The sequence below is a fragment of the Trachinotus anak genome, unplaced genomic scaffold (assembly GCF_046630095.1).
Source record: "Trachinotus anak isolate AG129_WGS33_773 ecotype Australia unplaced genomic scaffold, CSIRO_AGI_Tana_v1 ptg000024l, whole genome shotgun sequence".
In the NCBI taxonomy this organism is placed as follows: Eukaryota; Metazoa; Chordata; class Actinopteri; order Carangiformes; family Carangidae; genus Trachinotus; species Trachinotus anak.
The window spans coordinates 12070592-12096149 of record NW_027273875.1 but is presented as its reverse complement, the minus strand read 5'-3'; the positions used below and the strand labels follow the sequence as shown (position 1 = coordinate 12096149).

Below are 25558 nucleotides of genomic sequence, written 5' to 3'. Positions count from 1 at the left end.
AAATCAAATAACTGATTGAAAATTGACATCCACTGCTCTTTGCCATAATAACTATAAACACATATTGTTCATTTTAGAAGTTAAACTACTGGACACAAGATGTCTCCTACTTCATTGAAAAGTCTCAGTGTTTGTGACCTGGTGGCTTCATGTTTCCACATCACATTTGTGTGAGTTGTATATTGAACCATGACTGGCTAAAAAAACACATCCACGTGTTAAACTGCAGGAGCAGTGGATGCAGGAACAGGTAAATTAGCACCCTGGGACCAGCCATGCAGTAGATGCAGTGAAACAGTGCAGTCCTGAATTACTTGTTGGAAAACAGCTCCATCTTCTGGCAGCAGGACGATCATGTGTAAATGATGCAACTGATTCACCTCATTACACTGAGACACACAAGTTTCCGCTGCAACCCTCCCCCCTCAGTGTCCACTACAGCCCAGAAACTGATGTGAGTCCTGGATGTGAAAGTACAGCAGGTCCTGTGGATCAGGGACCATTATCAGACATTGACAGCAGGTCCTCGTTGTGATGATGCTGACCTAATGTAGACTTCCGTGTCTATTCGTCTCTTGTGGACAGATGCTGTATTTACTTTCTATTAAATGTTGGGGCCATATAAAAGCGGTGTTGTGTCATGGGCAGATGTAAAAGCTGTAACCTTCTAGTCGATACTGAGGTCAAAGCTCCGCACTGCAGCTTGACTGCCTGAATAAAGCCACGCATATCTTTCTTTTCTTCTTTAAAATATATTTCTTTATTAGTTTAGATTAATTATTCACATGATATAAAACTATATCGTATTTGGGAATTTGAATGATACAAGTCAAATATTTTTATTTAATTGCTTTTTAAAGTATTACTTCCGGTTCAAAGGTCGTAGTTACTATAGGTCAATGTGTCCTTCCACACGTGTGTTTCTGTGATCTTCCAGCAGCAGTAACAGGGAGCCGGTCGGTAGGCGGGTGCTGTCAGACTCATTTATTCTGTCGTTACACACGTTAATATTTCTAATATGCTAAAGTCGGTAGTCCGCACGGTGGGAGCCGCTGTCCGCTTGTCCTCAGCCACCACGTCCACAGCCCGAGCCCTGCCGCTCAGCTGCCCGACTCTGCGCTCTCCATGTTCGGCTACAACTCGGCCCTTCACCCGGTCTCTGTGGATGCTGAACAGCAGCGGAGCCTCGTCAGGGTACAGGCCAAAACTGTTCAGTTCAAAGGTGTCTCACCCCTCGGTGTCGTGTGGATGTGGAGGACTGCACACAGAAGGTAACGTTTGATGTAGAAGACAAGGCAAGCTAAGCTAAGCTAAGCTAGCTACAGTAGTGTGAGGTAATACTGCATGGCGAGAGAGCAACAAGCTGTGGAGCAGTACAGACAAGACCTTACTTCTACATTAAACCTCAGTTCAATAAAATATTACCCTTTTTTCAATTATAAATACATTTAATCAATAAACACAACTAAATAAGGTCTTATGCCTGTGATAAGTTAAGCTGGTAGTGATAGCATCCTATAGCTTTAAACAGTTAGCATTCACCTTGACAGATTCAGTCAGTGATTGTAAGTAGAAAAAAAACGAAGAACTAATTTTGTGTGGATTGTGTTAGAATATGAAATTGAATAAAACTAAGTGAATCACCATCCCGTGATTAACATGTGGTTCAGTTTCTGTCTGTAAAATGAACTAAAGAAATCTCACTAAAGTTCAGCAGCCTCATGTGTGCTCTGTGGTGGTGTGCTGTGATCAAGTCACATAACCCGAGTTATGCTTCAAACAGGTGACAAAGCCTTTGGTGATTTCCTGAACGATGAAATCAAAGAAGAAAGGAAGATCCAGAAAAGCAAAACCCTCCCTAAGATGTCTGGAGGATGGGAGCTGGAGATGAACGGCACAGAGGCTAAACTCACAAGAAGTGTTTCTGGAGAAAAGTAAGGCTGCAGCAGCTGGTGATGCCACCACTGTCCAAAGACTGTAGGGAAAATGGTTAGTGGAAACTAAATGAGCTTTTGATGTGTCCTCTTTTACACAGAATCTCTGTCACATTCAACGTCAACAACAGCATTCCTCCTAACTTTGAGGAAGAGGTAGAGCAAGGTCAGCAGAAGTCAGCAGAGGAAGAGGTGAGCCACAACAAACCAGTTATTCACCTGATTGTTTATGTACATACAAAACGGACTAATTATAGCTAGTAACGTTCACATTTGACCATTAAATATAATTATAATATCTTTCTTTACAGCCAGAAATTGTGTCAACACCCAACTTTGTTGTTGAAGTCACAAAACAGGCTGCAAAACATTCCCTGGTGTTTGACTGCCATTTTCCTGAGGATGAGGTAAGTTTTAACCGCGTTCAATCATACAGAAATGAACACTTCAGATGTGTGATGATGTTGTCGGCAGCAGACCTTCCTCTGAGATAGCCAAGTTGTGAAGTAACAATGCAAACCTGAATTTGCCTTTGTAGATGAGTCACGGTGAAGGAGAGGAGGAGAGCGACATCTTCGCCATCCGTGAGGTCAGCTTCCAGCCTGAGGGAGATGTAGAGTGGAAGGAGACCAGCTATACACTCAACACAGACTCTCTGGACTGGGTGAGGCTTGAGACGGGAAACAAAAAATAATAAGTATTTGATTCACTTGATGAGAGATAACTGATGACTAAATCTTTGCTGTGTTGTTTTTCAGGCTCTGTATGACCACTTGATGGACTTCCTGGCTGACCGCGGGGTCGACAACACCTTTGCTGATGAACTGACGGAGCTGAGCACTGCCATTGAGCATCAAGAGTACATCAAATTCCTGGAAGACCTCCAAGGCTTTGTCAAGTGTAACTAATGTTAGATAGAAGCAAAATTTTGCTTTTCTTCAGTACAAAGCCTGACAAAGCTGAAGAAGTGATGATACAGTAAGACTAAAGCAAGCACTGAGTGATTGATGTGTTCAGCACATGAAAGAGACTGATGATAGTGTCCGTGACAGTGAGCCTTGTTGCCAGCAACTGTCACAAAGACTTGGCTGAAATGTGTTTCCTTTGGTAAAATGTAACTTTATTTTTCTGTAACTTAAACAAGATAGGTTAAATTAAATATGTAAAGGCCATAAATAACGTAGGTAATAACAATGTGAAGAAACCGTCATTATAAGAAATTTCCCTCAATTTTAGAGTCCTGTCTTAACTGCAGTGTGTCGGTATGGTCCAGTCAGCACTTATGAATGTTCACTTTCCTTTAAAGCAATAAAGGGCGAATTTGTCATGATGTGAATTCAAAACAAAAACACCCAAAACAAAACGGTTTACAAAATCACTCCTCATTTACATGTGTGTGACAGCTTCTGGCAATCCTGCTCTGAGTCTGACTTCCAGCCGGCTCGTTGAGGGAGTTCATGTTGACCAATATTGATTTGACTCTGTCAGACTACAACACATGAAGTCTGCATTTGAATGGCATATGTCATTGTATGTTGAGAGGATGGAAGTTCAATGTCCATTAAAACAGTTTGATAAGAGTGGAAGATTTTATGGGTTTTTTTTTTTAATGCCAAGTAAATCAGACCATTAGTGACGCTGGAGAGGTGGCCACATGACATTGATTAGAACCAGGCAGCTTACTGAAACCGATCGGCACCTTCTGTGAATCTTTCCATCACAGTTTTCACATTTCTAGGTTTCAAGTCCCAAAGGAAAACAAGGGAGCAAGATTATTTCTATGTGTTTACAGATAAGATGGGAATCTGCTGTGTTGGCCTTTGTTAAGATATTTAAGCAATTCCAGTAAAAATATTCAATTTGCAGCCTTTTCTCTGTTAATCTTTGATAAAACTCAAAATAAAAATTGATCCATTCAACTGTCAAAGCTTCTGTGACTTCTGAAAATAGGTGAGTTTCTTGTTACTATTGGATAAAATGTCCAGGTCAGTAATAAAAATCATACCTAAAGTGACTGAGCTGTGGCCAGGTTAACACGTTTTCATGTAACAGTATATGAATTATAGCCAACTGTGCATCTACCCCACAGCTTCAGTTGTTGAGCGACCTGAAACATTTCAGTTATTAACAGTTAATAGAGTTAAGCATGTTGATGTCGCCGAGTCTTAAATAGATTTTATTTACTAAAATATCTAAATTTACTTAAGAGTGCATAAGAATAATCTGTGACAGTGCTCATGCAACATGGAACTAGTCAGTGTTACATGTATAATACACAACACTGCAGACATCTTTAGCACTAAATGGCACTACGCTTTGTAAACTAATACATGAATAGTTTTTATTTATCAGTTAACTTCATCCAAAGTGTAGTGCACAGAAAAAAACCTAGATCAGAAGCTGTTCCCTTCATGACAGGAAGGGACAGGAGACTGTCTCCAGACTGACTCCATAACATGGAGACCAGGTCTCTGTGGGGGCCCGACCATCTGTTGCAGGACTGTTTGAAGTCTCAAAAACTTGTACACATCACTGTATACATCAGTGGATTATATATTCATATTTACTGTTGGATAGTTTAATTTATCACAATATATCACATTTTATGAACTTATCATTTGTTTTATATGTAGAATCCTAATCAGAAAAGTACCTACAGCTCTGAAATGAGTTTAGCGGAGTACCAAGTTTAGTTTGCAGTATTTCTGTCTGAAATGTACAATATTTGAGTTAATGTATTCAATTATTTTGCACATCTGGCTCATTGAATGTTTAAATGGTATGTTAGGTGGGAATAGCTTACACATACTTTAAATGATCCATTCCCTTTTAGAGTATTTAATTGGAAATTAAAATAGGCCGACTTAATATATAGCATAGTCTGTATAAAGCTCACTGTATTATTTAAAAATGATTTTCTTCCCACTGGTATTGGTCTATTAATAATTAGCGTCCTGAGCCAGTTGACACAATGATAGTATGCTGTTACACAACAGTGCGCACACATTGTGAGGAGAGGTGTGTGTTGAGGCAGACAGTGGTGCCTCAGCAGCCGCCAGATGTGAGCAGGCAGCGGCCGTTTGAAGAAACACTGGGACATCTGAAGAAAGCAGGGGAGGAGTCATCTGAGGAGAGTTCACCGTGCGTTGGGGGAGAAGTCAATACTGAATGAAAACGCAGCATGGCGGGGAAAGGGGGAGTTTGCTCAGCCGGACAGAGCCAGATCCAGGACTCCTCAGACTCGGACTTTGAACCGGAGGGGGAGCCTGCTCGGGTGGCCGGTACCGGGCCGTCCGCCGGCTCCTTCCCCTGCGCCCAGGTGATCCACAGCGGACACTTCATGGTGTCGTCGCCCCACAGCGACTCGGTGACGCGCAGGAGGAAAAGCGGCGGGTCTCTGAGATATGACTTTGACACGGTGAACAGGACCTGGTGCCAGACTTACCGGTACGGCCCGCTCAGCTCCGGGAGCCTGAGCATCGACCCCACTCTGACCCGCCTGTTTGAGTGCATGTCCCTGGCCTACAGGTGGGTCTTGTCAGAGACAGTGGAAACCCCACCTCTGCTCAGTATAGCTGCTTTATAATTTGCAGATTCGGCCTCTTTGACCGCCCCCTTCGCTTCTGGTGAATGCTTTTCACTTGTAAGAGAATGTCTGTAAACAAGTTGGGAGCCGCACTTGAAGCTCACAGCATGTATTTTGGAAAATGAGCCTGCAGCCTATAATTGATAAAACTATGTGCTTTCCCCTGCACTGATCCCCTCTGTTCATAATCTGCATGTATTTTTGAGACAGAGAGAGCTCCATGTTAAACTACTGGCAAATGTTTCAACAGGTTTCAGCTTTTAAAACTGTTGAGGTGAAGTTAAGGTTTTGTTAATGAGTGGATGTGTTGAAAAGAGCCGTTTTGCAGACTCTTGTGCAACAGCTTGGAAAGTCTTCACTGAAGACTGGACTTTGATTCCAGTTGGCTGCGCAGGACAGATTACAGTGTAACTGAGGGAAAGGAGAGAAGATCCTGAAATGATGCCCCTGATTTATTTAAAGCGTTGCTTTGACTGAACACAGCGCTGGTTTCAGGATAAACCTTTCTTAATGCATGTGATTGCACATTCTAAATGGAAAGATATAACATGCTAATTTACAGTTTAGCTTTATTCCTCGAAAAACAAGTGATGTTAAGCTGGTGTTTGACATCAGGGCTGTAGCTCATGCCTTGTTTTGATTTGTGTCAAGACAAAATCACAGATTTCTGGAGCAAACCTCACAAAGGAAACACCTGCTCCTGCAGGAACATCTTCTCCGTGTGCTTGAGAAAACATCTGTTTTAAAGAGTTGCCATCAACCTTTGACCCAAAGAAAATGTTTTCCCTATGATTCCCTTTGTGCCAGTTTTGTATTTGTTTTTAATATAGTTTTGTGACTGTTGCACAATAAGCCCTGAGGGAACGACAGTTACCAGTAAAATCAGACCACAACACCAACATTTAGCTTAAGGACTTCTACATTAATGACATGAAAAATTTAAAGTATATGTCATTGCAGCAAAGAGTTGTTTTTTTTTTTGATCAACCCAAGAGCTTCTCATGTAGCCTACTGTATACAGAGCGTTATATGGAGCAGGTAGGTAGGTGTGAACAGCTATTTGTCATTAACCAGACTGCTGTTAATGAGGTGTTCTCCTGACAGGTGTTCTCAGTAATGTGCTGTCGCTGCTGTCGTGGGGTGTCTGACATGCAGCGATGTCACTCCATTAAAAGCATGTTGAAAATAATTCCCTCTGGCTTCCTAGCAACTCCCCAAACACTTCACATTGTGAGGCCTCTTCTCAGCACTCAGCAGGCTGAGGGGCACGGGGAAAAAGCGCAAACAGTCAGGCAGTGAATAAGCTGATTGGGCACCATTAGTCAAAATCAGGACAGGTTTCCAGCAGAGGTGGCAGTGAGCCCACTGATTGTTTTTTCCTCTGGTTCCTTGTGTATCTTGTCACTTCTGTCTGCCTTGTTTTTAACATAAGAAAAAAAACCAGTGCATTAAACATTCCCCATCTTTCATAAACAAATCATATATATTTACATTTTGACAACACAGTTTCAAACCGATTGCTTCTTTTCTGTTGCAGTGGTAAGATAGTCTCACCAAAGTGGAAGTCTTTTAAGGGTCTGCGGCTGCTGTGGAGGGATAAGATCCGTCTGAACAATGCCATCTGGAGAGCTTGGTTCATTCAGTGTGAGTCCACCGCTCCTCTCACTCACATCTCTCCACTCAGGATGAAGAAGGGCATTACTGGGAAATGCAGCGAGAAACTGGAATAATAAACTAAGTGACCAAACATAAATGAAGAGTTGAACAGGACTTTACTTTTTGTAGCTGCCTTCATGAAGGCAGCAGAGTAAATCCAAAGCCTTTTTTTTCAGTACAAACAGCTATGTAGCTGTTGATTTTGTTGCTCTGTGCCTGCTGTGTTTAGATGTGGAGAAGAGGAAGAACTCAGTGTGTGGGTTTGTCACCCCACTGGAGGGCTCAGAGGCTGATGCTCATCGAAAGCCTGAAGTGAGTCATTTGTGTTAAATTCATTTTTAATCAAAGAACCACCCATTATTTCAAATTTACCTGACACCTAATGACATATTGTTGTCTGTATTACTGAGTTAAGATGACGTGTGTGTGATTTGTCTCATGCTTTGGATTCCTGCTTTGTGTCAACAGGCGATTGTATTAGAGGGCAGCTACTGGAAGAGAAGGATTGAGGTGGTGATCAAGGAGTATCACAAGTGGAGGATTTACTATAAGAAGAGGGTGAGAGCTCAGTTTTTAAACAGCACACGCTTTCATTGCTTGTATATTTTAACCATGCTAGCAGTGCAGCTCTGTGGATGGACATGGTTGGTCCAAACTGAAATGTCTCAACACCTATTGGTTGGATTGACATAAAACCTGATACAGACATTCAAGGTCCCCAGACAATAAAGCCTACGGCCTTTGAAGATTTTCCTATAGCGCCAAATTTTCACTTATCCTTTCTACATCTCCCAAATGAATTAGGACAAAACTTTGAACAGACATTATTGGATACCTGATGATATATCCTGTTTTATCTTATCCTAGTTTATAATTCCTTTGGATTCACCACAAGGTTGGCATTTATGGTGTTGGGTGTAATGTCTCAGTAACTATTTTAGATGGATTGCTGTGAAATTTGGACCAGATTTGGTACAAACACTCATGCTCCCCTCAGGATAAATTATCAAATATTTTGGTTTATGATCAAATACCTGCAAAACTAATGACATCATCAGCCTCGGCTGCACTTTGCGTTTGTGCTGATTTTTTATGTGCTAAGTATCAAATGTTAGCATGCTAAAACACTGAATTAAAATGGAGAACATGGTAAACAGTACCTGCTGCTAGCACGACTCTTTACCTTACTTATTTTCAGATCAAACTGTTTCTCTTTGTTCTTTTCAGCTTCAGAAAAAGAAAGATGATATTCTATCAATGCTACAAGAGGTAGGAAAAAACAGTCCTGCTTATATTATATTATATTATATTATATTATATTATATTATTAATATAATGTCTGTCTCTTTCTGTGTGGTTTAGAAACACACTAATGAAGAGAAACATTGATTTTGACTCTTGAACACTGAAGTTGGCTAATTGACCCAGCCCTCTGTGTGTGTGTGTGTGTGTGTGTGCGTGTGTGTGTGTGTGTTGTGTTGGTGGTGACCTGGTAGCATTGTTTACTTCTGAATGCTGTTCAACATCATCAAAGTCCTCCAAGTGGCTATTTTTAGCACGTAGATGTAGCCTCCCCTGGTTAACTAGAGAGGGAGAGAGGATGAAAAAAACAAAAAAACAAAAAAACAAATCAAATGTGCAGAACAACTTTTGTGGGCAACTGACGCATGCGGCCTGTGGCGACAATACTTCTAACATCTCTTCAGGCTTTATCCTTATTCAAGTGAAATAGCTGCAGAATTTAATGTCATTTAATCAAATCTGACCTACTTCCAACAGCGAGCATGACGTCACAGTAGCAGAAACAAACAAAAGATCAGGGGAAGAGGAGAAAGGCAAAGAGAAGAAGAGACTCTGGGGAAGCACCTCATTCATGATAGTATTCACAGACCGTCCCACTATCCCATCTTTCACCTTTGTCATCACCATTAATCTGTTTTATTCAGATTTTCTGTGTCACTGGAAGCTCACACTTTAACTGAGGTCAAACTGTAGACCACTGCGATGATAAGACTGTATCTGAGTGTCTGTCTGTAGGGCAGATTGTTTACTGTAGTGTGTGAGACTTAAAAGGACACATATCAGCACCTAGCTGACAGGTCAAAGATCACTAAACCAGCTTTTTATGCTCGTTGTTCCCAAAGTGTTATCTCGCCTTTGACAGATTATTGTGGCTGAAAAACAACAACCTCAGTAACAGGTTGTTGTTGTAATGTTTGCTTATATGATATACTTGATAACAGTTTCCAGCTCTCAAAGACTCATTTGAAATTTAACTGGCTATATAATTTTAGCATCAGTCTTATTCTCATAGAATCTTTAACAGTCGGATTTGTGCAGCTTCATCAACTCACACCAGGAATCATATTACAAAAACATTTTGTGTGCAAATCTATTATAGACTCTATTACATAACAAATTACACTGTCAGTCCTCATATTCTCACTCGGTCAGTCATTTTAAGAGTGAAACAAAGTCCTGCCAGGCTGCTGAATCAAGTCATAAATAAAGGCCTGAGCAGGAAAGCTGTGCTTCACAGGGGGAGTGGACTGAGCAACCAATGAGAAGTTTGTACTTTGATAATGATGGAATATTACTATTGGTTTGTAGCCAGGTTAGCAGCACGGCTCTGTTGATGCCAGTGTTGGCTGAAGGGTCGATCCACCTCATTGATCCAGACTGAAATATCTCAACAACTCTTGGTTGTGTTGTCAGGATATTTTGTCCAGACATTCATGGTTCACGGGGGATGAATACAGATCCCCTGACTTTTTATCTGGTGCCACCAGCAGGTCACTGTCGGTTGTATTTGCACAGTGTACACTCAGTGGCCACTTTATTAGGGACACCTGTGCAATCAGTTGAAATTCATTATAAAAGCTCTGGCATGGATTGAATCTTTATGTTTATAATGTCCAGTTTCTGGCGACATTGATGGAAAAGTGTGAAGTGTACATTCTATTATCTATTTATTGCTGAGTTCATAGTGAAATTTAGTGTTTTACTATATTATACTGAATATAATATATTAGAAACACCTCTGTATATGTACAATAACATCACTATCTATGACCTTAATGATAAAACATAATTGAATTAACACAGTGTCAACAAAAGCTGACTATTATAGGCATCATAAAGATTAGGCATTATGATAGTTTTATTAGATTGTAATAGACTGTGCAGGGGTTCTCAATAAAGTGGCCACTGTGTGCATCTCGACATTTGCAAGATAGATCGGCACAAAATCTGGCACATATACAGTATATGGTGTGCTAATATCTTTAGTGACCACCTGACTTCTCCTCTGACATGAGCATGATGCTGACATTTGTAGTTTTGAGTGAAATGTCTCAGCAGCATTCATGTCCCCTCAGGATGAATTATATTGTCTTTGGTCTTTTGCTCACTTTCATCTAACGCCACCGCAACGTCTAAATTTACAAGTTAGAAAAATAGATAGATAGGCATATAAAGAAATATAAGAGAGAAAAAACATTAATGAAAAGGTTTTCATGAAGTTTAGTCTTTAAAAGAGATTTATAGAAGAGGACTCTGTGGTTGATTGTCTAGTTCCCAGTGGAAGGCTGCTCCAGGGTTGTGGTTGTTTGTTCTGCCCTCGTCCTCGGCAGCAACAGCAATAGCTGCTCAGCAGATCTGAGACTATACGCAATATCCTAAGGAGTAACGTCAACGATGTAGGATGGGGCAAGATAAAATCAACTCTGAACATGACAGGTAACAAGTGGGTGAGAATAGTTTTCTCATATTTCCTGGTTCCCTTCAGAACCCTCAGTGCTGTGCTTTGTACAAGCTGGAGATGGTTGAATTCTGGGGCAGTCTGATCAAATAATACGTTACAGTAGTCTAGATGGGTGGAGACATTAAAACCTCATGTTATTTCATTTCTGCCTATGTGATTTAAAGGCCCCACATGTCTTTTTTTGATTATAAAGAAGGTCTAGGTTCTATATTAATACTGTGAAAGTATCAAAGCTCAGTCCAAAGAGAAATAAACATATTCAGAGACTGAGCCTTAAAAGGAGCTGTCAGCTCTCAGCCCTGCCCCAAGCCCCGCCCACCTGGCCCCACCATCCAACCTTGCAGGATTTGGTTTCTGTGAGTGTTCACCTGAAATCTGCTATATTTTTATTTGATCAGAAGAGAGGCCCAGAGCTTCTCTTCTGATTGGCTCTCTGACCTGTTGTTACTAGAGCTCCACGAGAAACCTGAGAGAGGAGATGTAAAACTACACTGAGGTGTCTTCTTATGGATGTCAACACTGAAAATAAAACACTGGAAAAGTGTCAAATATGGGACCTTTAATTTCATCTTGTCACTGTCATCTCATCTCACATTAAATCATTAAATTTAATGCAATGAGCCATCTCGTTGCAGGAAAGCCCTCGAAAAAGGTAAATGATGCCCATCGGAAGTGAGAAATTTGGAGGCCTCATATGCATGTATATTTTTTTCTTCAGCAAGGCAACAGCAGTTTGTGTTGTTCGGGCCTCAGGTCTTCCTGTTTGCCTGCACGTGAATGTGACTGCTAGAATTAGGTCAGGGACAAAAGGCTGCTGCTCTTATTGAAATGATGAGACATCAAAATAACGAAGTGAACAAAGCCGGCATAATGATAACCTGTAAGGGGCTAGTGTTTTTGAACAATATGTCAAAGTGCTTTTTCATCATGCACTGTAACCACACACACACACACACACACACACACACACACACTCACACACACGCGCGCGCATATGCACACAACAATCTTACCTCATTTCTCCTTGTACTCAGTTATAGTCTTCCTCAAAGAAAACAAATGGAGAAGTAAATAAATAAATTACAAGGGGGCATGTCGTATGCTTAGACGTAATGAAAACAGTTTCCGGCTCAATCTGGGCTTCCCTATAAATGTGGCCTCAGACGAGGAAGTGGAGGGTGAAGACAAGAGGATCAGGGTGAAGCAAAGCATCTCAAACAGAGGGAAAAGACCAGGGGCTAGAGCTTCAGGTTCTGTGAGTTTTTTTTTACTGGGTTTCAAGATGAGAATGGACACTTGGAAAACTTTGACATTATGTTTCTGGCTGTCGTGATATGATAATGGAGGAGCTATAATGGCTGTGTAATTTTATTTATGTGTAAGTGGGTGTAATTTGTTTGTTAGTTGTTTTGATATTTGTATTTTAGTGAGTTGTATTTTTAAGGGATCCATTAATTTTGCACATGACTAGCATATTATGTAGCATTTTTGGTGGTGTTTCTATAGAACTCTAAACACTGGACGTATACAGGTGAGGAGAACCAAATGCTGTCAACGCATCATTTCACATTCAGGCCTTTTCAGTCCTGTTTGTAGGGAGCCCTCCAACGGCTAGATCAGAGATTGACTCAGTATGTCACTTCATAGAAGTTGGTCCTGTAAAATGTTTTGATCTCTGGCTGATACGCTCCAGGGTCAGATCTGCCAGGCCAAGCTGGAGAAATGGTCCAATCAGATGTACCAGCAGCCTGAAGCTGCACCGGGGGAGGCCCACATGTTTGACCTGGACTGCCTTCTGTCCGACATCTCCGACACCCTGTTCACCATGACGCAGAAGCCGTGTCCCTGGGCCACTGACCGACACAACAGTGAGTAGTCCACACTCTGAAGTTGGCAGATTGACTTTCAGCTGTGAATTTGCACTGATCTCAAATCAGAAATGCAGCATCAAATTATTAAAAATGATTGATGGTAAGAATGAACAACTGGTGACCTCTGGGCTGCATGACAAAATAAAAACATGTCTTCATTTATCATGTGGATGCATAGTTTGGCTGTAGATTAATCTGTACCTACCTACTGTATTTTATTTTCATTCTTTTTTATCAAATTCATTCAAAATTCATAAAGTCAGCTTTACACTATCTCTGCATTGAGCAGGAGCCTATAGGATAAACTTAAGGACAGGTCAGCTGTATATGTGTGAATATAATATATTATCTAATATAATAAGTTGGTCTTTGGTTATATGTCATACGTAATGTTTTAAATCTCCTGAAAACCAGTTTTCCAAATTTCAGTGTCTCATCATAAACAATGGGGTTTCACATGAAGAACATTTTCTGCCCAAGTGTGAACAGTTATGTGTTTTTCCCATGATACACATCTGTATTGTGGGTTTTTCCCTGGGTTTGTGTTTTTCTAAATCAAATTTGATCAAATCGCACCAGTACAGTCCTGAAGATTTAATAAATAACAGCCATGGATTTTTTTAATAGCTATGAACTGGGTTGTTGCTTATTTAGTCATGACTTTTTTAAGGAACGGTTGTCATTTAGGGAAATAGACTTATTTGTTTTCTTGTGGAGATAATCGATACCACTGTCATATCTGTCCATTCGATATAAGATTACAGGCAGGAGAGGTTATCTTAGTTTAGCAGAGAGACTGGGAACGGAGGGGAAACAGTCCAACAATCTCCACCTACCAGCAGCAAGCTCAAAGAAAGCTTAAGACAATCTCCCAGCCGGTTGTAGTGACTACTGTTAGCTGATAACCTCACCACGACTCCAGGAAGTCACTGTCAACACATAGCCAACAAATAGGCCACAAATAACTTCCCATGATACTACTAATTTTTGTTTTTACACATTAATTTTTGTATGGATTAATAATTTGTGATCTTTAGAGGCACTGGTAGGAAGACTAGTCCATCTGTTTCTCTCCACTTCCTGTCTTTATGCTAATTAAGCTATGCTAACCAGCTGTTGGTTGTAGATTTACACTGGCAGGAAAAAGTGAGTGAACCCTTTTCGAATTATTTACATTTATGTATTAATTAGTCTTTGAATATGATCAGATCATCTATGTTATAATGATGAACAAACAGAGTCTATTTCAACACAATCGACATTAAATGGAGCGGTTTCAATCATTGAACTCTCAGCAAGAAACTGAATGAGCCTTTAATCTCATAGAAAAGACTTTTTCAGGGGATTTAAGGTCTTGTGTGCCACATTTTCATCACTTGCTACAGCTGATGGTCACGTGGTTCAGCAAGTCAGCCAGAGGAACCCACCCTACAAATAAGGAAATTCCCAGTGATGAAAGATGACCTCTCAAAAAACACGCACACAGCAAGGCGCACTGACGGATGCACTCACTCGTATCTTTATTGTGTTCTCTTCCTCCTCAGCGTACACTAGCAATGCTGATATAATCCAGCCAGGCCTGACTCCGCTGCAGCCCAATTTGGAGGATTTCATGGATATACCAGGTACTCTCTACCTGTCCGTCCGTCCGTCCGTCTGTCTTTCTGTCTGTCATTGTATGGCAGCAGATCAATATTTCCCATTGACTTAGCTTCTTATCTTCAGGTTTCAGCTGCTCATCTTTGTCCAGCATAGTTAATTATTTGATAACAGTGTGATACATGTGCACTTGATTCAGTGTAATATATTATCAATATATTTTATAGCACATAGAAAACATTTGAACTGAAAGACTCAAATATTGTGACTTTACGCAGAGCCACAACTCTAGGGACTTTTTCTTTTTTTTCCCACTCATACTGCAAAAAAGTCAAAATTAAGAGAATTTTATTCTGGTATTAAACCTTTAAATCAAAGTAAATGACTTCATAAGATATTTCTTATATTGTATTTTTATATGTCTCCTGTGGGCGTTGCATCAAAAAAATCTGTTCTTGAAAGACACTCCTTTGTTTATGTGCTGTGTCTGCAGTTTATTATTTGGTCGTCAGAGGTTAAAGGGGGGTCAAAGGCAGGTTTGAGCTGGGAGAATGGGGAAGTGGAAGAGGATGTATTCAACCATGACACTTGGCTCTGAAACCACCTATAAGGCAGTGGATAAAGCAGAGCGACGGGCTGGGAGATGGTGGAGTTTCCTTCTCCAAGACGACCTCTGGATGAGGTTTGTTTAAAGTCCTACAGAAGAAACGTAGCCTGACTTAGTTTGCTGAAAGTTTTTGGTTTTAACCTGAACACAGATTCCTGCAAGTGAATATGATTATTGATTCAAGTGATTGTTATCAATATTTTTGTATTAACAATGCATCAAATGACAATGTGTCATATGAAAGGGGTTGCTTGCAGTGGTAAACCCACAGAGAATTAACTAATAATGATGCAGTTCCCCTCTTCTGAGTTTCATAGTGACTCTCAGCTTATTGTCTTGGTTTTTGGGCCCTCATCTCATAGCATTGTTTTTAGCCGCAGCAGGCAGCAAAAAATACTAACAACTCACTGTACACTGCCTGCTCAGCAGCAAACAACATATTTAGCAACTAGCTGGTGCACGCAGTGGAACACTTAGCGGAAATTTCCCTCAGGAGTTGGTGGTGACCAAAAACAGAGCTAAAAGGAGAGTGAATATTGGACTAGCATTCTTCAGCTGGGTAGAAATGCAACTACAGATCAATGCTAATGTTGCTTTGTATCTGCTGGATGTCTGAATAGGCAGCTGTTAGCTAACGCAACAACTTAAAGGTGATAACATCTGAGTGTTTTGTTTACATTTTGTTTCTGCTGCCACCAGGGGGCAAAACTATCAGTCAGTGCAGGGTTAAGTAAACATCTATGTAAAGTAAGTCCTTGAGAAAATGCTGAGCAAATCTGAATAAGTTTTAATACTTGTTGATTCCTCCCTCAGACGTATCAACAAGTATTAACAGGGATAATACTAAGGAGAGGAGAGGCAGGGAGTTTTTTGCCTGGGGCTGTTCGTCTTGAGAGCAAACAGCTAGCCTGCAGCGAGACACAGACGGCAGACGAGCTCCGTGCAGGAGGGAGGAAGCAGGTTGGAGTTTAGTTCCTTGCTCAGGGGCACAATGACTGCGGTTGTTTTGGCCTGTGTGCTACTTTTAGTGAAGCAATCCAGCAGCCCTCTGGCTACAAGTCAGCCTTTGTAACTCACAAACAACCTGCTGCCCACTGTTGTAATAAGTGTGTGTGTGTGCGCGTGTGTGTAACTTCAGGACACAACATTGGCAGTGTCCTGAGGGATCAGCTGTCTGCCTCTTGTTTGGTCACAAGGTCTGGGGAGCTGGTGAGTGTCTGTCAGAGTGACACTGCCATGAATCAAATGTATTCAGAGTCTTCCTCAGTGCTCCTCTTAAATGGAAAAACAGATCACTGGTCTGATCACTCGTCAGCACGCTGTGCCACTAGTTTCTCCTTACTGAGATGAAAACACAGACACACTGGTATGTATTTGCAGATTGTGCAACACGTTGTGCAGTGTTTACAATGCTTGTCTCGTGCTGGATTCTGAATACTGTCCATGTTCGTGGTCGGTGTTCGGTTCCAGAAAGATTGGATCAATTTCTCATTGATTGAAGCAAGTGAGTTAGCATTTTTCTGGTCAGCTGGTCAAAACTTGGTTTACACTGAGTAACGTCAGATGTGGAAAGACTGTTTTTAATCACAGATGGCAGCCTGCCACAGTCAGTCAGCAGCGTGGCTCCAAAAATATGTGACCTGGCAGATATAAAAGCAAATACTGTGAGTGTCCAGCACATACAGCGAGCTCCACGGGAGATAGGAGGGTGACTTGTTGTGATGTCTTGACTCAGTGCTATTATTCTCTGTTTTGTTGTTTAAATTTCTAAAATGAAGCAATGATGATATTAAACTGCAGACTGACAGTAATAGTTTTTTTAAGAACTTTACTGCATTTGATAATCAGCTTTGATTTGACAACAGAATTCTTCAAAAGACTGAAGTTAAGATTAATTCTGAAAAAAAAAAACTCCAGTAGGCTTTGGATCTAGTGTTCATCCACAGCAGTTATTTTAGTGTATTTTATTTCTAGTCTCTGCACACTTGACTCCTGACCATTGTTTTTACTCTGAAGTTAAATGACTGTAATTATAAAATTTCAATCTAATGTTCGTAGTGAATGTCACTTGGTCACTGCACAGGTTCTTCTGGAGAACATACAGTGGATCAGTGGTTCTCAAACTTTTTCACATCAAGGACCCTAAACTGACACAAATTAGACCACAGACCCCCCAAGTGTTTGAAACCCATAAACAAAACAGTCGTACATTCTGTCATTGTGTTACTTCCGGATGGAACAATAGTGAAAATAAATGATTCCCCTTTTTGCTGGGAACCACAAGGGACCCCTTCAAGGACCTCAGGGAGTCCCCAAACCGCACTTTGGGAACTACTGCAATAGATTACATGATTTCAACAGAGCCCAGTAAAAGCAGGGCTCTGTTGTACCTTAGCAAAAAAGCAATGTGAATATATTTATGAGTTAATTCCAATGTAAACATTTTCATGGCCTTTTCTTGTTTTTGTAACTTTTGATTTATGACGAGAGATTTACATCTGAATGATAATATAAATTGGTTATATAAGAGAAAGGAAGTAGATTTCCAGTATCTTGTGAGGTGATGTCATCGTACTTTTACTTTTCATGTTAGAAGGAATATTTTGTTGTGTCGGCTCAAACTCACACCAGGACTCCCCATAAAGTCTGAGACCTTTAGTAATTTCCATCCCTCCAGCTGTGCTCCGAGTGTCTTTCTTACCAACAGTTTGATTAACAGTGTGTGTGGTTTTCTCAGATGTCTTTATGAACTACAGGGGCCAGCCCTCAGAGGAGACTGGTTTTCCTGACTGTGGTTATTTTGAGAGCTCATCCAGCACGGTGTTCGCTCCAGTCCCCTCCCCCGTGGTAACAGCTCCTCAGCTACTTATCGACAGCCAGCTGGCTCAGGTACTGCTGCTGCTAACAGCTGCTGCTTGTAAGATGTATCGCTGCTGAAGAGTTTCATTAGCAGCTAATAGCACTATTTTTTAATCAGTAAAATAGACTGAAACTTTCTTTTCCAGCCCAATCTGTCATCTGACAGTTTGCCTCAGCCCTCCTCATCCAATCCCCGGCCAGACCAGACCAGGCCAGGCCAGGACTGCAGTGAATACCACACATCCAGCATCATATCAGGAGCCATGCCATATGGACATCAGTCGTTCCCTGATCCACCCGTTTCCGTAGCATTCACCACCACCGGCATCGAGCAGCCGGCCTCTGCTAGTGTTCCTTTTCTCTACCCGCTGCCATGCCCCAAGCTCGGTTACTACACAACGACCAGCGTGACCTCCACTGTCATTACCCACACCGCCTCCACCGTGGGGTCCCAGGGCTCTGTGCACCAGGCTCACGGCTTCCCGCACACAGGGGACACGTACCCCCAGATTCCCTTCCACTCTCTCAGTTACCCTGCTGCCGTGTCCGACCTCGTCCAGGCAACGCTGCCCTCTGTCACCGCGCCCCACTGCTTCTCAGTCCCGGAGCAGGTGGCTGTCACGGGGGTCAGAGGGAAACACAAGCAGAAGACAGGAGGGGTGAGGACAGTTAGTGCCTCTGTAGCTCTGTCTGGCCCCCAGCCCACTGCCCCAACATCCACCAGCTGCCTTGCTAAACTGCTCTCCTCCAGCGCCCGCGAACGTGAGTCAGTTCTCTCCCTCGTTCTGTCCATAATAATAACATAATAACATCAGTTATTAATCAGAAGAAATGAGAGGGGTCAGAAAAAAAGACTATTGTTTTTTGTGCTTTCAGGAAAGCCAACACTGGGATTTGATACTACTCTAGGGTCAACCAAAGGTCAGAGGTCAACATCTCCCAGCTCTGCGGTGAGTCTGTCCTTTAGTTTAACAATACTATAATATAATAACAAGTGTTGATACAGTAACTGTTCTGGCACAGCATCACAACAATGAATAACTGATTTACTTAAACACATGGTTTTAACTTTAAATAATAGTTTGACGTTTTGGGATGTTTGCTTTCTTGTAAAGAGTTATAGGAGAAGACTGATACCACTCTCATGTCTGAACAGTAAATATGAAGCTACAGCTGCAGGCATCATCATGTTTATGAGCAATTGTCATCAAATCAGGAAACATCATTAACTATAGAACAGTTAAAAAAGTTAGGTATATTGTTTGAACTGTTAAAGAGGATCTGGAGTCTCTAGGACCCCAAACTTCACAAAACAGAAAATGACACATTATTTCTGTAGCTGTGAAATATAGATAAGTACAATAGATTATTTATATATAAATAGATTTTAAATGATCTCTATTTGTGATTGTTTTTGACAGTCCTTTTACCACAGCCCTACCCCTCCCTCATCCTAAATAAATCTATTTGGTATCAGTTAGTTGTTATTTTGTCTGACAGGGATCTAGATCTCGCTATACGTGAGGTTTGAATCAGGTCAGAAGACTTTGCTGTGGGACAGCAAAGACCAGGTTTAAAAAGCTTTGCACTGATTTTCTGGTAGTAATTTAAAGCTTTACTTAGATTGTTGAAGATAAACATAACAAGCTTGATAATTGCAAAAACTTGATTCAATGGGCTCCAGTGACCTCTGCTGTTCAACCAGCCTGAATGGATGCAGGCTGAAATTACAGAAACATACAGTGTAGTTCATTAACATATATGAAGTCTTCTCATAGTTGTCTGAAGGGTTCTGTCAAACTTTATCATTAATATTAATGCTTTTTCCAGTGAAAGAATTATAGACACAAAACAAAAAGATGTATTAATTAAATGATTTTTATGTGAGAAGCCATTCTAAGCAGAGGCTGTGTGTTGTTTAGCCGTCGAGCAGCAGCACACACGTTGGAGGAGCTTCATCGCAGCTGCAGCATGGGGCTGGCTGGCCTGCAGGGATCCCAGTGTTGACGCCTCTGCACAGCCAGAGTGCCACCCTGGCTCACAGCGGACCCCAAGCGAGCACCTCCAGAGGCTTGGCAGTGTCGACCCTACTCTCCCACGGCTCCACACATCCCGGCACAACCCTCCTCATTCCGAAGACTGAGAAACTATCTCCTGTACAGCTGTACGGCACGGACAGGAACACCTTAACTGGTAGACCCTCAGCAAACACTAGTGAATCACTTTTTACAAATGCACTTAGGTGTCACATCTTGTCTAGAAATACACTGTGGGACATTTCAGGGATGTTGACATGTTAAGTAACCAGGTGATGTGAAAGCAGACAAATGGTCCATGTATCTAGTCCTAGTGCTTTAGCCAACTCTCTATGGTGCTGGCAAAAGTCAGTACATGAGAGTTTGTAGCAGCTGTTCATGTAAATAAATGGCGTGCAGCAAGAATACAGATGTTTATTGTGCAACATGGACAACATAAGTAATTGTTTTATACTCAAAGTAATTTAAAAAATAAGAATAAGTGTTGTTACATAAGCTCCACAGATTTAATTATGATTCATTTTTAAAGAGGGCAGTCCCATAACATAAATGAAAATAATTATTACTAAATGTATTATTAAAAGGCCATTTTTCTTAATTAGGACAATGCTTCTGTTTTTTTGTGCAGCTCAGAAAATGAAAGGTAATCAGGTATAACTGTGAACATATTCAGTTGTGAACAGTTAATTCATTCAAATTGAGTGTTGTAGCAAATACAAAGCTTTGTACTTTATAGAAAATACGAAGCTTTGTGCTTTGAAGAGGTGGTGAGGAAAATGCCCAAAGCTTAATGGGGAAGATGGGTAATACATGATGAATAGAGATGAATAGATGAATAGAAGAGTAAAATATCAGTAGTTAGTGGTTAAGAGAAAAATAAAACGCTTTTTTTCTGTTTTCTTAACAACTGATAGAGGTTCAAGGGAAATAAAAAAAAGCTTTCTGTTTCTTTGCGACTTGTCTGGAAACCATTTACCACCTTTTGTCACTTTTAGAGCTGCATAATTATCACACAGCACACAGCATGGTGTCTAGTTTAAATGATAGCAAGTTTCAGCCAATCGAGGATTTGAGCTTTTTCTTCACATTCTCATAATTTGCAAGTGAATCAAGGAAAAAAAAAGAAAAAAAAAGGTTATGTCAAATAAAGCTTGTGGTAGAAGTCAACATCCACACCCACAGTTTACATGATTGATTTAATCCAAATCACATTGTTGTTCTGGAGAGATTTTTTTTTTTAGCAGTACATGAAAATTTGTGATTTGTGTATAAGGACATTTACCTGCAAATATTTGAAGTAAATGTTGTTATATTTGTTTATTCTAGTGAATTTTCCAGAACATCCAGGCCGAACATCACCACCAAACCCTTTAGACAAAGCCTCCAACCCTGAGTCCCCACAGTCCGGCTTCTCGGGACATGGAAAGATAGAATCAAGTAAGGTAGGACATCATACTGTCTCATTCAGTCTGTGGTTTTAAACAGTGCAGCATGGCATTGAGTTTTGTTTTTTTTTTTACTTCAATATTAATACATAAAGTCCTTGTTGAATGTAAATATGTGAAAAGTATAGAAAACTGATTGTTGACCCAGCAGGTCACTCTCAGTGTGACAAACACATTTCTAAGCTGTGTTATCTACAGCAAACAGAGACCAGGAGGATAACTCACATCTCAGCAGAGCAGAAGAGGCGTTTCAACATCAAACTGGGATTTGACACTTTACATAACCTTGTGACAACACTCAGCTCTCAGCCAAGCATAAAGGTACTGTGAAAAGATGTGCCGCTGCACCACAGAGAGATGTGCTGGAAGGTGGAGGCAGAGTCTTTCACATGGAAATGTACAGAAAGACACATATTATCATTATCATTAATGATAATATGATAATGCGGGGCCCTTCTTGCATTATTATTATTATTAGGAATATATATCATAATTGTGGTGTTTGGCTGACGCAGTAATCCCTCTGTCTGCTGGCACAGATCAGCAAAGCCACCACACTGCAGAAGACGACGGAGTACATCAGTAAGATGCAGCAGGAGAGAGCTCAGCTGCACGAGGAGGCTCAGAGACTCCGAGAGGAAATCCAGATCCTCAACTCTGCCATCAAGTGAGACCTTTAGCCTTCTACATGCTGTGTGTGTGTGTGTGTGTATGCGTGTGTGTGAGTGTAAGCATTTCCACTAGGACTGGTTGGATATCCTGCAGTGATGAAGAACACTTTGTATTCAGTACAGAGAGATGTTTTATCATCAGTGGAGCAGGATAAACACTTGTTCACACCTGTGCATCATTTTTATTCAATGTAAAGTGGTGATCAGGTGATTGTATGGCAAATTAAATCTCTTCTACTGCTGAAGAAGCTGATAGTGAAATTCAAGAGATGTCCTCTATTTTCTGTAAATGGTAAATCAATTGCAAGATGCTCAGATCCATATTGTAACTTTATCCTTATTGTAATCTAATTGCAGTAAATTGAAGTACAACAGTACTACAGTCGATCTACAAATGGATTATAAAATGCTTGCTGTCAGTTGTGGTGTGGGGACTGTTGACTCAGTGTTTCTGTCCATGCAGTGCGTGCCAGCAGCAGCTTCCAGCCACCGGAGTGCCCATCACACGGCAGCGCTTTGACCACATGAGGCAGAAGTTCAGAGAGTACGTCCAGGCACAAACTCTGCAGAACTGGAAGTTCTGGATCGTATCCTTATGAATGTAAATCTGCCAAAGGTTGATTAAAACATCACACTGCCACAGACGTGATTTTAAAAACGTACTTACTTTGCATTAAAAAATTAGCCGAGTATAATTAAGTGTTGTGCGCTAAATGTGCCCATCTATTCCTGTGTGGGGTTGTTCGTCGTGTTTCAGTACAGTATTTGGCTGCAGCCTCAGTTGGCTTCTTCAAACATTGGAGGAATTTCAAATTATTTTTTGCTCCCAAAACCTTTTTCTTTGAATCCAAATGAGCTTATTACACCAAGCATTCTGCCAATCTGGACAGATACTGATAAGGATAGTGTTTTTAAAGTATGGCAGGAAAAGCATCCTCTGAAATTTTGTCTTTGGTCCAGTGCACAGGGTAAATTTCCAAACCAGGGTTTTGTACAGATTTAAGTTTAACAAGTTTAAGTTTTAATTCAGAAAAAGTCCATAATTAATCTCGGGGCTGTCAGTGTAATCAGACAGAAAAAACTAATATCTGTGTGTTGCATAAAAAAAAGCATTGTATGTAAATTTAATACATGAGCTCATTAATGATCACCTAATCCGCTGCCCTTATCTTCCAGGCGAGATAAGAAGATAAGGATTTTATCATATTTGTGTGTTGCATAAAAGCACCTTGAGGGTGTTTCATCTCCATGAATATTAAGGTATTTTCTTTGGTACCGCTAGAGATTGCTTTTATCTTTATCTGGTCTGATAGTATTCTTAATTAAGAAGGTTTCCCATGAGGATATTTTCTCTTTGCATAGACTCAAGATCACAACTTTTACCAGATATTTGTCCGCTAATTTTATTTATTTATTTCACTAGTTTAATGCCACTTATTATTGTTCTTACTGTTAACAAGTAACACAAAAGACCAAAACTGACAATATATTGATTTCAATAACAAGTACTGTAAGTGCATCCAATGCGTGATCTGTATTTCAGCTCCAGTGTACACATCTTTAAACAAACATCATTGAACCACACTTGCACTGGATATGTTCCTTTAATACCACAAACATGGGCACTGTAGTTTACTTTGAGCCGAACACAAACACTTTTCTGCTGCTGTAAATATTCATTAGCATGTATCAATTCACAGCTGAAAATAGTCCCAAACTAATTTGCTGTTTCCTTCTGTTTGAGTGACATTTGTTAAAAGCTGCAATGACCAGCTGCTATAGGAAATTACTAAGCCTTTTAAAAATTAAAACTATATATTTATGTCTGCAGTAAAAGCTAATGAATTCTGGCTTGAGTGCCATCGACAGCGTGCCATCGACAGTGAAGTCGGAAATAATTGAGAGATGGACTTGGCTTTGTTCTTTTTTTTGGCGGGGGGGGGGGGGGGGGGGCTTTTTGTGCCTTTATTATTTGACAGGACAGTGGAGACTGACAGGAAAGGGGGTAGAGAGAGCATCTAGCGGTGACTGCCTGCTAAGAGCATCTAGCGTACCTCTTGTGGTACATGCCCCAACCACTTGGCTACTGGGTCGCCCCGGCTTTGTTCTTTTTTGGGGGATATACTCTAGAATAACACCAGCTTTATCTTTTAAACACTATAGAACACTTTGGTGAAGAAAATGTATGAGCTCATGTGTCATATGTTTGATGAGACAGACATCTTTCCTGAGCTCAGTGTCAGTTCAGTATCATCATCGAGCCGCTGTTTGAGTCCTATAACGGGATGGTGTCCACTGCCAGTGTAGAGGACCTGTGTCGATCCACTCTGTCCTGGCTGGACCAACACTGCTCCCTGCCTGCCCTGAGACCCAGTGAGTCCAGTGTAGCTGGTTCTTATTTTTACAACTCCCCACTGTTTGATAATATTGTGTGTTTCCCATTGTCATTTCACATTATCTGTCCCCTCAGTGGTTCTGCGCTCACTCCGTCTCCTGAGTACCACCACAGCCATCCTGACAGACCCCAGCCTACTGCCGGAGCAGGCCACCCTCGCTGTCACCCAGGGTGACCCCGCTGCTGCCCCGGACAACTCCTTACAGCCCGGCGCAGTCCACCCCATGTGACCCTGAAGAGCAGACTCAGAGGAACTTAACTGAAGTCCAACACCATGCACGGAGACCACGTCAGAAGGCAGTCTGGAGTGATTTAAAAAAAAGACTCAACACTATTCTGGTCACAATCATATTCCAATAAAACTCACCAGCTGCAAAAAGAATGTATTCCACTACACCCAAAAATCATAGGATACGTATGTGATGTGCATAAATTCTGATTAAGGTATAACATAGCTGTAATATGTACTTGTGATTACAGTATTTCTCAGCCTCAAAATTGTTTTTCTTTGTCAGAGCAGAAGTTCAGATGAGTGTAAGGACACGTCAGTGAATGTGACTATGATGAATGGCTCAATTTTCCGTTTAAATAATTTGGTACCATCAGTTGACAACTGCATTTATTCTCAATTACTTTGACGTCTCAGGTTATCTTTTCTGTGTATTATTGCCCTCAATTATTGACCTTTACTCGGTGCAATATGTAATATGCAACTCACAAATATCCTCAGCTCCACTGGGTACCACACACCAGAGCAAGTATTAGGAAAAAATAAAAGAATATTTAGAATATGAAGTTTATTGGCTCTCAAAGTGGAGTCTGCAGGCCACCAGGGCTCATTATAATATGCTACCACCCACTTATTATGTGTGAATAAGGATGGCTGCTTTGATTGGACATTTCAGTCGGTCAGTTGTGCAGTTTAGTACCAAACTCTAACAACTAACATGTTATTTGACTTAGAAGTTAGAATCAGTGAACGCTGAATTATGTACAAACCAATGACTGTATATACAAACCTACATGGAAACAAGCACAGATGCTTTACTAATAACATTTACAAACCTCCAGTTCTATTGTGCCACTAAACCATGACAGAGGGACAGCCACAGCAATTATGAAGTATTATTAAATGA

The 25558-nt window shown here is 40.9% G+C and overlaps 2 protein-coding genes across 2 annotated transcripts; both read left to right on the top strand.

The window, feature by feature from the left end:
- The first annotated feature begins 345 nt into the window (after positions 1–345).
- c1qbp (complement component 1, q subcomponent binding protein) lies at positions 346–3514 on the top strand. Its single transcript, XM_071461119.1, has 6 exons — positions 346–1271; positions 1784–1934; positions 2036–2126; positions 2246–2341; positions 2473–2598; positions 2693–3514. The coding sequence occupies exons 1-6, from the start codon at positions 1019–1021 to the stop codon at positions 2840–2842; spliced, it is 867 nt and encodes a 288-aa protein (XP_071317220.1). The 5' UTR covers positions 346–1018; the 3' UTR covers positions 2843–3514.
- A 1422-nt stretch (positions 3515–4936) lies between these two features.
- Positions 4937–25211, top strand: LOC139607471 (carbohydrate-responsive element-binding protein). The gene is made up of 17 exons (XM_071460352.1): positions 4937–5462; positions 7058–7164; positions 7406–7488; positions 7645–7734; positions 8404–8445; positions 12633–12807; positions 14355–14435; positions 17754–17905; positions 18022–18637; positions 18752–18825; positions 19798–20068; positions 21238–21353; positions 21555–21677; positions 21896–22023; positions 22491–22614; positions 24271–24400; positions 24498–25211. The coding sequence occupies exons 1-17, from the start codon at positions 5116–5118 to the stop codon at positions 24650–24652; spliced, it is 2814 nt and encodes a 937-aa protein (XP_071316453.1). The 5' UTR covers positions 4937–5115; the 3' UTR covers positions 24653–25211.
- The last annotated feature ends 347 nt before the right edge of the window (positions 25212–25558 follow it).